We start from the raw sequence: 14,786 nt of genomic DNA on the forward strand, positions 1-14,786 counted from the left end.
CGGGAATAAATCTTATATTTTTATGCTACATTTAGTGTTTTGTTCTTATTTAAAGATGTTATAATTTAAGCTTTTATATTTTTGCTCCTATTAATAAAAACAGAGAAAACATTTTAATATTTCATTAATTATCTTTAGCTTGTAAATATGAACACATTTAGAATCTGACGGCTGTAATCCAGTTTTTAATCACACTCACATCTCACTGAACACAGAACTACTGACCCACACAAGATCAATACATAATAAATATTATTTAGGAGCTCTGTGTTACCCCCCACTGGAGTCTCTTGTGTCTGTAATTACTCTACACAATCTTTACAATTACCACAAGATATTTTTCTTAACATAAATTTAGTCAGTGGATCATTTATTATATAAATATCTTAGTGACGTTGCCTGTTATATATTATATAATATTGTACATTGTAATAAAAAGTATTCAGACCCCTTGATTTTGACCCTGTGACACTTTGTTTGATTTTAAGATAAAATAACTATTTTAACCACCGATCTGCACTTAATCTTATATCATTACAAAGTGAAAACAAACAAAAACACATTTATTAAGTCAAAACTGTTACCAAATTAAAATATTTTATTTACAAAAGTATTCAGACTCTCAAATAAAAACAAATCAGATCATTTAATCAAACGTAACGTTAGGAAAATAAAATTTAAATACAGAACACATTGTCTTCATCTTTACCTGATAGACACATTTATCCAACACACACACACACACACACACACACTTTGTAGGAATGTATAAACATTATCTGCATTAAATCTTATAAATCTGTTACATCACAGTGAGGAATTTTAGCTCCACACATTACAGTGCTCATCTCATTACTGGCTGTAACTGAGGAAAATCTTCTTTCTGGGACACAGAGCTCCCACAGGTAAACCAGGATCCCAACACTATTAAAAGCTGTTCCTCTGTTTACTCTGCATTAACTGCTTGTCTTTATTTTTAGCATTTCTCATTTAAAAATGTGTGAGTTCAGACACTAACTGGACTGTGTGCATAATTTACCTTTTTACTTCTCCAAGACCTCCTGACATCAGGGCCCACAAGCACTCAGATATTTCACCTGTGTGTCTGTGTGAGAGGTTTCCTGATGATGTTACTGTTAATCTCACGATGTGAAAAAAATAAACAGAACAGATGAACAGAACGTTCCATTAAAAGTCTCTGTTTGCACCATATTTAACCTCGTGTCCCAATATAATCAGACTTTAGGGATCATCTTCTATAACCTAACACTGACTGAAGCTTTGAGATTCCAGCTCGACCTTCTTATTAGATGATCAGAATTAGTTGTAATAGTATCACTGATCATGTCACAAACTTCAGTCTTACATTTCTCCTGTCCTATCAGACATTAATCTCACATTAGTATAAATTTATATAAAAAGTCAGTAAAGCTGATAAGATAAAACATTCTGTGTGTTGTACATTAGTTGGAATTGGTTTGTATGTTCGCCTCTGTGGATTAATGGTGGTACGACGTTTTCTAGCCTCCAGCTGAATGGAGTCGATGGTTTTGAGTTCCTGTCCCACTGCTGTCCTGGGGGTCTCCACCATTCCTGAATTACTGATTACACCGTGTGGGTTACGGGTTATACCAAAATTTGTCTTTACTGTCTGAAGTGGGTGAGGAACCTTCTTTTTCTAGCCTGGTTCTGTTCTGTGTTAACATCATTCACACTGCTGTCCCGAGGGTCTCCACCACTTCAGAAGCTTTATCCTCTTCATCGTCTGAAGAGTTTAAGGACTTTTCTTCCTCATCTGTGTTTTGAGTTTCTTCATCATTTCCTTGTTCTTGTGTTGAGGAGGAGTCAGGTTCAGGAGTCTGCTGGTCATCAGGTTTATTTTGGCCTCCTCCAGATTGTTTAGATCCTCTTGCTTTTTTATTTCTGTTGGATCAAAGAAAGAAAATGTTTTTTATTGTACAATAGAATTGAATAAACTCTGTAACCCTGCATTCACTTGAGCAGTGAGCTGATGGACCTGAGCAGAGCGGTATGTGCTTTATCTCCATCATCATGAAGCGCTTCTCTCCTTTTGTGGTTCCTAAATAATTGTTCTTACCTGAGATAAAAGAGAAACTCATCATCACCGTGTCTAACTTCCCCTTCTGTAACTGTTTTACATCCTAAACTAATTGTACATTTTTATTTCTGCTGTACAGGTGAGTCGATCAAACTAGTTATAATTAACACCAAGCATCTGATATATAAGAGCTTAAACACTGAGCGCTTTGTTAGTTGCCTCATGTTCTCCTGAAATCTTACATATCAGAGGTTTAAAAGGCCAAACAATAAGATCCCAAATTACTGGAGCATCAATCACCAAACATATAAAATGAAGGACAGTGAAAATAAAACATGAACAACTGCATCAGTAAAGAGGAACAGTGGGTGCAAGTAACAGATCACTGACATAAGTTGGTCTAAAAAACAAAACACCTGGACCTCTGAGCAACTGAAAACACTTTCACCAGACCTCCTACATGTGACAGTATGAAGACAGAGATTGATTTTTATTTTTTTTTTATGGCAAAATTATGGTTTAAAACTGGGAGTTTTGTCTTTTATCAAGTTCTTCTTGTTTTGGATTTAGTTTCTGTTCCTGCTGATAAGTAGAAAGTAGAGAAGGAGATGTGAAGATGTTGAGGATCCATAAGCATAATCAGGAGGAGAAAACAAATTAAATGTGATAGAAGTTAATATTATAGTTTTTTAACCCTCTGCTGGACATTTATAGTATTACAAGTAAGATTTTACCTTCCTTTAATGACATCATCAGTAATAGCCTGATGAAGAGGTAGTAAAGATAAGCATGGCTGTATCCAAGCCCGGAGTGGCTAATCGGGAGACTCGGGAGGATTCCCGATGGGCCGGCTCGTGTCAGTCTCAAGTTTGGGCCGGTTGGGAAAAATAATTTTGACACTTACCTGTCACTTATCTAATCTTCTTCTTGCATTCATTCTCCATTCATCTGACAGCGCAGCCCCTACATCGCAGTAGATTAGATGGGTTCTACCATCTGAGGGAATCCCCCCCTCCCAAATGTTTAAGTTGGTTTGGCCCATGAGGCGTCTTTTCTGGAGCGCCGGTAAAAGTAAATATAGCAACAGAATAGCACAAGTCGATGGTGATGGAGGGCAGGAAGAGGCCAGGTGGAGCCGAAAAGACCAGGTTAAAAAAAAAAGAAAGGCAATGGAAGAAGATGCTGCCAAATGTGCCAAATTAACAGACATGTTTTTACCCCATGCAGCTGGTATTGCGCAACATAGCCAAGTCAACTTAGCGTAGTTTATTTTGTAGAACCCAATACACAGCATTAATCACAAATATCCAGTTTCAAGCTGAAAATAATAAACATAATTTGAAGTGTGATATATTAAATAGCCTAACTCATTAATGGAATGTTTTTGTTCCGACGCTACTGTACTGATGATCCATGACTACTGAAGGGACGGGTAGAGGATATTCTAACAGAGTTATTTAAACTAAGATAGTTATTTGTAATGTAAAATATAACGTAGAGAATATACATGATACATGTTCAATTGTTCAGACATTCAGAAAGATGTCAGCACGATAGCCTCATTTATTTTAACAAATGAAGACAAATAGCCTAAATCACTATCAATTTTACACCATCATAATAAAGGCTAAATTGTTAAAAACAAACAAAAAAAACTTTAAGCATGTTATGTTATTCAGCTAACCCTTAATGAAATGTTTTTTTTAAACCTCAGAGCAGCAGATAAGCCATGTCTCATGTCTATAGACAATGACACCGTTATTAATAGTGCACTGCTTAGGAGGCTTTTGATGCTGTAGGTAGCCACTAAATAGTGAAGCTACTTAGGAGTTTAGTGTAAACCTAACAATAGAGAACCTCTCTGTTGAAAAGACAAATGCAATTTTAATTTCAAATTATTTTTATTTCAACTTATTGCTCATGTACAAATGTAAATACTTTTTCATCTTTATCACATTTTTTATCTTTTAAATCTTTATCTGATTTAAATTTGAATTAAACATGTTTAAGTGAAGTGTTTTCTGTTAACTTACCAACATACACCTGAACTTATACCCAATAAAAAGTCATTGTAAGAGCGAGCTGCCGTTTCATTTATTCAAATTTTTCCTCCGCGGAAAAAGTGGGCCGGGTTTGGGCATGAAACTCCCGGGCTGAAAAAGTGGCCCACTCCGGTCCTGGCTGTATCTGACTGTTAATCCTGTTCCATCTTACATCGATTTAAACATTTTTTTTAAGTGTTTATTATACTATGTAATGCATGTAATGTATTTTCACATGTGGAGAGATTTAGATGTATTTTTTGTAAGTTTATTTAGATGCTAAGAAATGTGATAATTATGGTCCTCAACCAGTAATAAATCATAGACATGATTGTTATGTACCTTATACACTATGTTTTGTCATAATGATAAAAATTGTTATTGTTTTATTTCAGTTTTACCTTTTCTCAAATAGCTCCAATAAATAAGTAAAGGAATTGTTTCTGTGTGGTGAAAGGGAAATGAGTTACATTTACATTTTCAGCATTTAGCAGACGCTTTTATCCAAAGCGACTTACACAGTGAGCGGAACACAATGAGCAATTGAGGGTTAAGGGTCTTGCTCAGGGACCCAACAGTGGCAGCTTGGTGGTGGCGGGGCTTGAACCGGCAACCTTCTGTTTACTAGTCCAGTACCTTAACCACTGAGCTATCACTGGCCCTGGAGTTAGCTGCCTGTTAAATTGTACACTGGGTATAAGGAGGATGAAACAACATACAACAACAATATTTTCATAAATCTTTTTTGAATCAGTAATGGTAATTTACTACTATCTAGTTTTATTGTTAATCCTGGTGATTAGTTGTTGTAACACCAGTGAATGTTTTTCCTGATTTCTTTATTATTATGATGTATAGAAATTAAACATGTACAGTTTTATATTTACTTACATTATGTTGCAGTGTTTCAGTGGACTGAACAGTTCCTTCACTGATTCTTCTAGTCCATTCTGACTCAGATCCAGTTCCTTCAGGTATGAGGGGTTATAGTGCAGAGCTGAAGCCAGATCTCTACAGTCCTTCTCTGTTATACTACAGTTATTCAGCCTGCAGATCAAGAGCAAATTCTTTTATTCTAAATACACACAATCATTTAGTAAACAGGAACTATAAGCAGGAGTTTATGTTTCAGTAACACAGTTGTTACAAACACAGTAAAGGTTTAGTAACGTACCACTGGGGTTTATAACACATTTATAAACTATTCATAAAGCATCGACAATGCTGATAAATTATAAATTAATAAATAAGTAATTGTGTGTTATTTACATAGAACTTGTTAATAATAATGATAAGAATAAGACAAATATTTAAAGGTTAACAGTGAATAAATCTGTATGCTAGTAAATAATCCGAAAGAGATTCCATGTGAATATAAACACATCATGACTTACTTCAGTTTCTTCAGTTTACACCGAGGATTCTTCACCAGTTCACACAGGTTTCTCACTCCTGATTCTCCTGGTTTATTCTGGTTCAGATTCAGCTCTCTCAGGTGAGCAGGATTTAAAACCAGAGCTGAAAGTAAACCAGCAGAGTCTTCTTCTGTAATGCTGCCTTCTTTATACAACCTGCAGAGAGAAACAGAGGAAGATACGAGTGTGTATTCATAATACCAATGATTAAATGTTTATTATTTTTAATAAGGCCTCTATTAATGTAGGGATATATTTTATCAAGCTGTAATCAAGAGTGTTTGCATGATAGTAGAATAAATGAATAATATAAGTGTAGAAAATGGTTCCTCTTACGTAAGGTTTTGGATTGTACAGTGTGGATCCTCCAGCAGAGCTGATAGTTGATTCACTTTGATCTCTTTCAGTGATTTGGAGCTCAGATCGAGTTTCTTCTGCAGTAAGATGTTTTTACCTAGAATCTGACTGAGAGTGGTGTAGGCTTCCTCTGCATCAGGACTTTTAAACAGCCTGTAGAGAAGAAACATCCAGAAACATTACAGTAGTGTATTGAAAAAAGCAAAAAGTTACAGAGTAAATCAGAAATATTTTCTAATAAATCATTTATTTTAAAATAAAAATAATTGCAGCAGTGTTCATGCTACACTCTCTGTGCTATATCTGCTCTTATCTCTTTATTTAATCAACTTATTTATAATTTATTAATAAAAATGAAAAAAAGTTAAATATACAGTGAGGAAAATAAGTATGTGATACACTGATTTTCCCACCTACAAAGAATGGAGAGGCTGTAATTTTTATCGTAGCTACACTTCAACTGTGAGAGACAGAATCTAAAAAAAATCCAGATAATCACATTGTATGATTGTTAAATAATTAATTTGCATTTTATTGCATGAAATAAGTATTTGATCACCTACCAACCAGCAAGAATTCTGGCTCTCACAGACCTGTTAGTGTTTCTTTGAGAAGCTTCTCCTATTCTGCACTCATTACCTGTATTTATTGCACCTGTTTGAACTCGTAACCTGTATAAAAGACACCTGTCCACACACTCAATCAATCACACTCCTACCTCTTCACCATGGCCAAAACCAAAGAGCTGTCTAAGGACACCAGGGACAGAACTGTAGACCTGCACAAGGCTGGGATGAGCTACAGGACAATAGCAAGCAGCTTGGTGAGAAGCAACAACTGTTGGTGCAATTATTAGAAAATGGAAGAAACACAAGATGACTGTCAATCTTCTTCGGTCTGCTACTCCATGCAAGATCTCACCTCGTGGGGTAAGGATGATCCTGAGAAAGGTCAGGAATCAGTCCAGAACCACACGGGAGGACCTGGTCAATGACCTGAAGAGAGCTGGGACCACAGTCTCAAAGATTACCGTTAGTAACACACTACGCCGCCATGGATTAAAATACTGCGGGGCACGCAAGGTCCCCCTGCTCACGGCAGCACATGTCCAGGACCGTTTGAAGATCACCAATGACCATCTGGATGATCCAGAGGAGGCATGGGAGAAGGTCATGTGGTCAGATGAGACCAAAATAGAGTTTTTTGGTATCAACTTCACTCGCCGTGTTTGGAGGAAGGAGGATGAGTACAACCGTGAAGCATGGGGGTGGAAACATCATACTTTGGGGGTGCTTTTCTGCAAAGGGGACAGGACGACTGCACCGTATTGAAGGGAGGATGGATGATGGGGTCATGTATAGCGAGATTTTGGCCAACAACCTCCTTCCCTCAGTAAGAGCATTGAAGATGGGGCGTGGCTTGGTCTTCCAGCATGACAATGACCCGAAACACACAGCCAGGGCAACTAAGGAGTGGCTCCGTAAGAAGCATTTCAAGGTCCTGGAGTGGCCTAGCCAGTCTCCAGACCTCAACCCAATAGAAAATCTTTGGAGGAAGCTGAAACTCAATGTTGCCCAGCGACAGCCCCGGAACCTAAAAGATCTGGAGAAGATCTGTATGGAGGAGTGGGCCAACATCCCTGCTGCAGTGTGTGCAAACTTGGTCAAGAACTACAGGAAACGTCTGACCGCTGTAAAGGTTTCTGTACCAAATATTCACTTCTGTTTTTCCATTGGATCAAATACTTATTTCATGCAATAAAATGCAAATTAATTATTTAAAATCATACAATGTGATTATCTGGATTTTTTTTAGATTCTGTCTCTCACAGTTGAAGTGTAGCTACGATAAAAATTACAGCCTCTCCATTCTTTGTAGGTGGGAAAACTTGCAAAATCGGCATCAGTGTATCAAATACTTATTTTCCTCACTGTATGTTATTAACAAGGGTATATAGTTTTTGTAAAAAAAAATTAAAATGCCAGTTTAAAAAGTAAAATAAATCACTTCAGTTCTGTAATAAGATAAATTATGATGTCCAAACACAGTATAAATAAAGTCTAACTGTGTGAATGAATCTGACTAGCAACTAGCAACAGTTTATGCTAATTCTTGTATGAGATGAATAAGAATTGTTGTACTTTCTAATTGTTTACATTCCTGTTACAGTTCAGATTTATTTCATATTCATTAATAACGTCCAATCAGAGTCCAGCACTGTTTCCTCCATCATCAGAATCATATTTACATTCATATTTAGTTTAAATCTAATAATTCTGCAACAGTTAAATCATCAGATTTTAGATACGACAGTAAAGTGATGAATACAAAAATCTCTCACCTCAGTTTAATTTTATTCCTGTTTCCAGACTGTAGTGTTAGAAATTTATGCCATTCAAGCTCACATGCGCTACAGATCTTCTGCACTCCTGATTCTCCAGGATGGTTCCCTCTGAGATCCAGCTCCTTCATGTATGAACGGTTTGATTTCAGAGCTTCAGCCAGAGCAGCATAACCTTCATCTCCTACACCACAATCTGATAATCTGCAGAAAGAACACAGAAATAATTATTGATCAAACCTCAGTGTCAGAAACAGTGGGACAGGGTGTAAAAAGTGATTTGAAATTATTGCTTTGCTTCATAATTTATGTATTTAAGTTTATATAAATTACATTTATTAATTTTTTTAGAAGAAAAATCAAATTGACTTCAAATCTCGTCTTTATGAACATTGATTTGTGCACAGGGGCACAGTAATAGTGAAACAGGAAAGGACCTTCCACTAACTGTTGTCACAAAGGTAAAAGCATATAACTGTTTTATTTTTATACAACCCCAAGTCAGAAAAAAGTTGGGACAGGATGGAAAATGTAAATAATAAAAACACAAGAGTTTCTTACATTGACTTTTATTTGATGTCAGACAGGATGAAGCTGAGATATTTTATCTTTTATCTGCTCAACTTCATTTCATTTATTAATAAACATCCATTCCTAGAATGCTGATTCATCTGACCACGATACACTTTTCTACTGTGTGATGGTCCATCCTAGATGCCTCAGAGCCCAGAGAAGTGGACGCTGCTTCTGGACATGGTTAACATAAGGCTTCTTTGCTAAATTCATCTTTTTTTGTGGTAACTTAGTTATCACCCCTTTTTATTTTGTTGTTTTCTTATGGGTGTGTCTGGGCTTTTTCTCTCCCCACCACAACAAAATGGTTCCACAGTCACAAAATAAATTACAACCATAATAAAAGAGTCATTCTATAATTTGGGGTACATTCCAATGATAATAATTATATTTATTCTAACTATTTTCTTTAAAAATTTCATATTTTACCTATTAATGGAACACATGTTGTGATATCACATGAACATGATGTGCATCCTAATGCTTCATTTAGCTTGAAATTTGTCATGATGTTCCTAAATGAACAGTTTTTGCTGTGTCCGTTTTTTAAGTTGAGGGTGCCTTGGTTTCAAAATAATGAATAAAATCATTAAGGGCAACAACATCTATTTTTTTATTTATTTCAAAATTTTAAATACTAAAGAAAAATATTTTTTAAATTGAGTTTCTCTTTTAAATAATTTAAATATCTTTATTTATTAAGTTCTGTCAACGATGTTACTAACAGAACTCCACTCAGCAACTCAAAAATGGTTTGTTCTAAAACTATGTGACCAGCATTACATGATATCATTTTTCTCTGTAGGGGTATATTGAACAAACTGTGGTGAATGTCCTCTTATTTTTTTAAATATTTTATCTATAATAGAACATTGTCAATAAGTATATTAATTGACCATCAGCTATGTTACATACATTGTTATGGTTACAATTTTGTTATAATTTTAATTCAAATGTACAGTGGGGAAAATAAGTATTTGATCCCCTGCTGATTTTGTAAGTTTACCCCCTTACAAAGACTTGAACAGTCTATAATTTTTATGGAAGGTTTATTTTAACAGAGAGACAGAATATCAACAAAAAATCCAGAAAAAAAAAACATTAAATAAAAGTTATAAATTAATTTGTATTTGATTAGGTGAAATAAGTATTTGATCCCCTAGCAAAACGTGACAGTACATTTACATTTTTCAGCATTTAGCAGATGCTTTTATCCAAAGCGACTTACACAGTGAGTGGAACACGATGAGCAATTGAGGGTTAAGGGCCTTGCTCAGGGACCCAACAGTGGCAACTTGGTGGTGGCGGGGCTTGAACCGGCAACCTTCTGTTTACTAGTCCAGTACCTTAACCACTGAGCTATCACTGGCCCTAGTACGTGGTGGAGAAACCCTTGTTGGCGAGCACAGAGGTCAGACGTTCCTTGTAGTTGGTCACCAGGTTTGTGCACATCTCTCTCCTCACTCCTCTTTACAGAATCTCTCCAAATCCTGAAGGTTTGGAGGCTGTCGCTTGGAAACTGGAAGTTTGAGCTCCCTCCACAGATTTTCTAGGGGATTAAGGTCTGGAGACTGGCTAGGCCACTCTAGGATCTTAATGTACTTCTTCTTAAGCCAGTCCTTTGTTGTCTTGGCTGTATGTTTTGGGTCATTGTCATGCTAAAAGACCCATCCACGACCCATCTTCAGTGTTCTGGCTGAGGCCAGGAGGTTCTCATTCAAGATTCTACGGTACATGGCCCTGTTCATCAGCCTTTCAATGCGATGAAGTCTTCCTGTACCCTTAGCAGAGAAACAGCCCCAAAGCAGAATGTTTTCACCTCCATGTTTGACAGTGGGGATGGTGTTCTTGGGGTCATATCCAGCATTTCTGTGCCTCCAAACATGGCGAGTGGAGTCGATGGTCTCATCTGACCATATCACATTCTCCCAAGCTTTCTCTGAATCATTCAGGTGTTCATTGGCAAACTTCAGACGGGCCTGTACATGAGCCTTCTTGAGCAGAGGGACTTTGCGGGCACTGCAGGATCTCAATCCATTACGGTGAAGTGTGTTACTAATGGTTTTCTTGGTGACTGTGCTCCCAGCTCCCTTGAGATGATTGACAAGCTCCTCCCGTGTAATTCTGGACTGACCTCACCTTTCTCAGAATCATTCTTACCCCACCAGGTGAGATCTTGCATGGAGCTCCAGAGTGAGGGTGATTGACTGTGATCTTGTATTTCTTCCATTTTCGAATGATCGCACCAACAGTGGTCTCTTTCTCACCAAGCTTCTTGCTGATGGTCTTGTAGCCCATTCCAGCCTCGTGCAGGTCTACAATCTTGTCCCTGATGTCCTTTGATAGCTCTTTGGTCTTGTCCATGGTGGTTGAGAGATCTGAAGTCTTTTATACAGGGACAGGACTAATTTGTGTGCCTCATGGGCACATAACCGGTCTGTGGGGGTCAGAATTCTTGCTGGTTGGTAGGGGATCAAATACTTATTTCCCTTAATTAAATACAAATTAATTTATAACTTTTATCTAATGTTTTTTTTCTGGATTTTTTGTTGATATTCTGTCTCTCTCTGTTAAAATAAACCTTCCATAAAAATTATAGACTGTTCAAGTCTTTGTAAGGGGGTAAACTTACAAAATCAGCAGGGGATCAAATACTTATTTCCCCCACTGTATGTTCAAATTAGACATTATTCTGTTCAAGAAATGACATGTGGTCAGCCAGGCAAGGTCTACCACTGAAGTTATGGGTCAAAATAGGGAAATTGTCAACTATGTTACCTAGTAGTAACTATGTTAACTATGTTACCTAGTAGTCTACATCTACTTTCCCTTTTTTTTTTAAATGTTTAAGCTTTGCAACTAGTGAATATGTTACACTAAAGGAATATATTAACTTGAACCACTGATTGTTCTATTGAGAGAGAACATTGTTTTTGTACTTTTTTGGTGATGTGAAATGTACCCCAATCTATAGAATGACCCAAAACCTTTTTTTTCCTCCATCAGATTCCACTGGTGGGTCTCAGTGACAGTAAGCTGAGAAAGTTACTCTAGATACCTATATTCTTGGCCACAGAATATATCACTGCTCCTAATGGTGGATGCTCAGATGTTCCAAAAGCAACTTTAAGATGTAAGACCTTCTGTGTTTCCTGGATCTACACCATGATCTCCATCCAGTGAGTTGTGCCTGAAGCTCCACTAGGCATGAATATTGATTAGTGGGTATCTGTACGACTACAAAGACTCCAAAATTACTCCTGATGTCCTGATGCTGCCTTGTTGTGAACAAGAACCTAATGTACTTTAACTCATTTACTAGGAGGAGGTTCTTTTCTGTCACCTGAAGGAAACCTTAACTTAGAGGTGCTGTTACTTTGCTGCTCCACAGTGCACAAGCAAAGTTCTGTCAACGCTGAATTTCAAACCGAGGAGTTCAGAATCTCTGTGCTGGTGTGCAGTGGAATATCCTGCTGTGCCACCTGGGCGCTACAATCCTAGTCTTTAACCATCACCTTGTAGGTTGTGAGCCCACAAGATCCAGGTCACCCTTTTAACTAGACCTGACTGGGTAAGGCTTGGTGACCAGGCACTCACCTGTGCCTCACTCTGGATTACAGAAGTGTAGATGATGAGAATCATTACCTCAGAACCTCCAGTTTACACTCTTTCTTCTTCAGTCCTTCACAGAGCTTCTGTACTCCAGAGTTCTGTAGGTTGTTGTTGCTCAGGTCCAGCTCTCTCAGACTGAAGGATCCTGATCTCAGAACTTCAGATAAAGCTGAACAGCTCTCCATCGTTAGATCATCGTCATTAATCCTAAACACAACAGAAACCCCCGAATGTATCTGTCATGTTTAGATAATGAGTTATTTAAATAACTGTAGGTTAGTTATGTAAATAATAAAAAAAAAAGTTTGAGTGTTTTATTTTATTGATCATTAGTTATGATAATAATAATAGCTTAAAAATGCTGCTGTACTGGGGAAGTATTTGTAATCAGAAGTGCAGTGTGTCATCATAGTTACTTCACCATTTTCTTATTATACACACTTTTTAGTGCCCTACTAACAACTTTTAGGATCTTTATTAGAACTCAGCCTGATGTGAGTTAGTGATGTTTAACATGTGCAGAATTACAACAGAAATTATGACAAAAACAGTAAAATTATTTTGCATCTTTCCTCTCGTGTGTGTGTGAGTGTGTATGTGTGTGTATGTGTGTGTGTGTGTGTGTGTATATGTGTGTGTGTATTTACTAGGTAACTATTTAGTATAAATGATCTCCTACTGAGCACCTGAATTCATCACCAGGTTCTACATGCAGTACCAGAACCTGTAATGATGACACTGAATGAAAGAAGCTCTTGTAGTTCAGAATGACGGAGTTTAACATTCATGTGCTAATAAATCTCATTTCTCTCTGAACTACAAACACGAGCAGCTGAAGAGTGAAGTACTGACTGGAGTTTCTGCAGTTTGCAGTGAGAGTCCTGCAGAAACGCTGAGAGAAGCTTCACTCTGGAATCTCCTGATACCCCCCCTGGGTTCCTCTCCAGCTTCATCTGGGTCAGTATTAAGAGGTTCTGACCCAGAGTGGAATAAAGAGAGGTGTAGACTTCTTCTGCTTCAGGAGACTTTAAGAACCTGCAGAGAGAAAAAACATTTAAATAAAAATAATAAACTTTATATGACTGTGTTCGCTTAAGAGATCAACAGTGACATAGATCTTCAAACCCGGGTACCCAGGACTCATACTGCTGTGTGGCAGTATGAGAGTTAAGTCATTCATTCATTCATTCTTAGTAACCACTTCATCCTGATTGGGGTCGTGGTGTGAATGAAGCTCGTGGGTACAAGGCGGTCCAGTCCACTGGAGGATCTAACACACTGATGGTTTATGGAAGGTTTAACGAAGTTAGGTAACTATGAGGGAAACATAAACCTGGTGAGAGCAGGTCTGAGGTTTAATCACAATAGTTCTGGGGTGTGGAGGCACCAACAATACCTGCTGGGTATTAGCTGTGCTAATACACTAATGTGATTAATTTTACTGTATCCTCCACTGTTAGTAATGGTTTAAGGTGGTACAGATGTAAGATAAAGTTTGTAAATCCTTTGAAAACACATAGAGCAGCACAATCATCAAATGTTGTTTTATCCTTCATTTACAATAATAACTGATTTTATTTGTGTAACATGATTCGTTTATGCTAGACCTCCCTAAATGATGTAAAGTTTCTCCTCACTGTTGTACGAGTCCAGCAGCAGAAGATTGTTCTGAGTGTTAAATAAAGAGATATAAAGAGGTGAGGAGACACTGAGGTGCTAATATTTATTATCAGTTCAGGTGGAGTCGGTTTGTTTCAATTAATCAATTCATGCTACAGGGTTCACAAACTTTCTCACACATAATATATCAGTAGAGCTTCAGATAAAGGAGTAGAAATATTAAGAGTGTCATTAATTTTCTCTCACCTCAGTGTCTTCAGTTTACAGTTTGGATCCTGTAGTAGATCATCGAGCGGTTTTACTCCTGAATCTCCAGGATGGTTCCCTCTGAGATCCAGCTCCATCAGCTCTGATGATGGGTTTGATCTCAGAGCTTCAGCCAGAGCAGCATAACCTTCCTCTCTTACACCACAATCTGATAATCTGCAGAAATAATAACATATTTAATTATTTTAATTTACTGATAATTGACTCTCAATTTCCTCTCATGAATAACAACTTTAAGTAGAAAAAAGCACAACACCAATGATCTGGTAATAAATAAATGATAATAAAATACTAACGTGAGTTTGTGGAGTTTGAACTGTGGATTCTTCAGTAGATGAGAGATCTGAATCACTCCTGAATCTCCTAGTTGATTGTAACTCAGATCCAGATCTTTCAGGTGTGATGGATTTACATCAAGAGCTGATTTCAGATCAGTACAACTTTTATCTGTAATGCTGCAGTTCCTCAAGCTGCAGAGAGAGAAGAAGAACATCTGAATA

General features: G+C 37.2%; 1 protein-coding gene across 1 annotated transcript in view; it reads right to left on the minus strand.

Moving 5' to 3' along the window:
• Positions 1-594: 594 nt before the first annotated feature.
• Positions 595-14,786, minus strand: part of LOC134323461 (protein NLRC5-like) — a 34,452-nt gene continuing 20,260 nt past the window's right edge. The window contains exons 19-27 of the mRNA XM_063004987.1: positions 14,583-14,756; positions 14,266-14,442; positions 13,252-13,434; positions 12,433-12,606; positions 8,215-8,418; positions 5,853-6,026; positions 5,496-5,672; positions 4,993-5,148; positions 595-1,923 (exon numbers count right to left, since the gene is read on the minus strand). Coding sequence (XP_062861057.1) covers positions 1,710-1,923; positions 4,993-5,148; positions 5,496-5,672; positions 5,853-6,026; positions 8,215-8,418; positions 12,433-12,606; positions 13,252-13,434; positions 14,266-14,442; positions 14,583-14,756 — 1,633 coding nt within the window. The 3' untranslated portion in view covers positions 595-1,709. The remainder of the gene's footprint in view (positions 1,924-4,992; positions 5,149-5,495; positions 5,673-5,852; positions 6,027-8,214; positions 8,419-12,432; positions 12,607-13,251; positions 13,435-14,265; positions 14,443-14,582; positions 14,757-14,786) is intronic.

The sequence above is a fragment of the Trichomycterus rosablanca genome, chromosome 11 (genome assembly GCF_030014385.1).
Source record: "Trichomycterus rosablanca isolate fTriRos1 chromosome 11, fTriRos1.hap1, whole genome shotgun sequence".
NCBI lineage: Eukaryota > Metazoa > Chordata > Actinopteri > Siluriformes > Trichomycteridae > Trichomycterus > Trichomycterus rosablanca.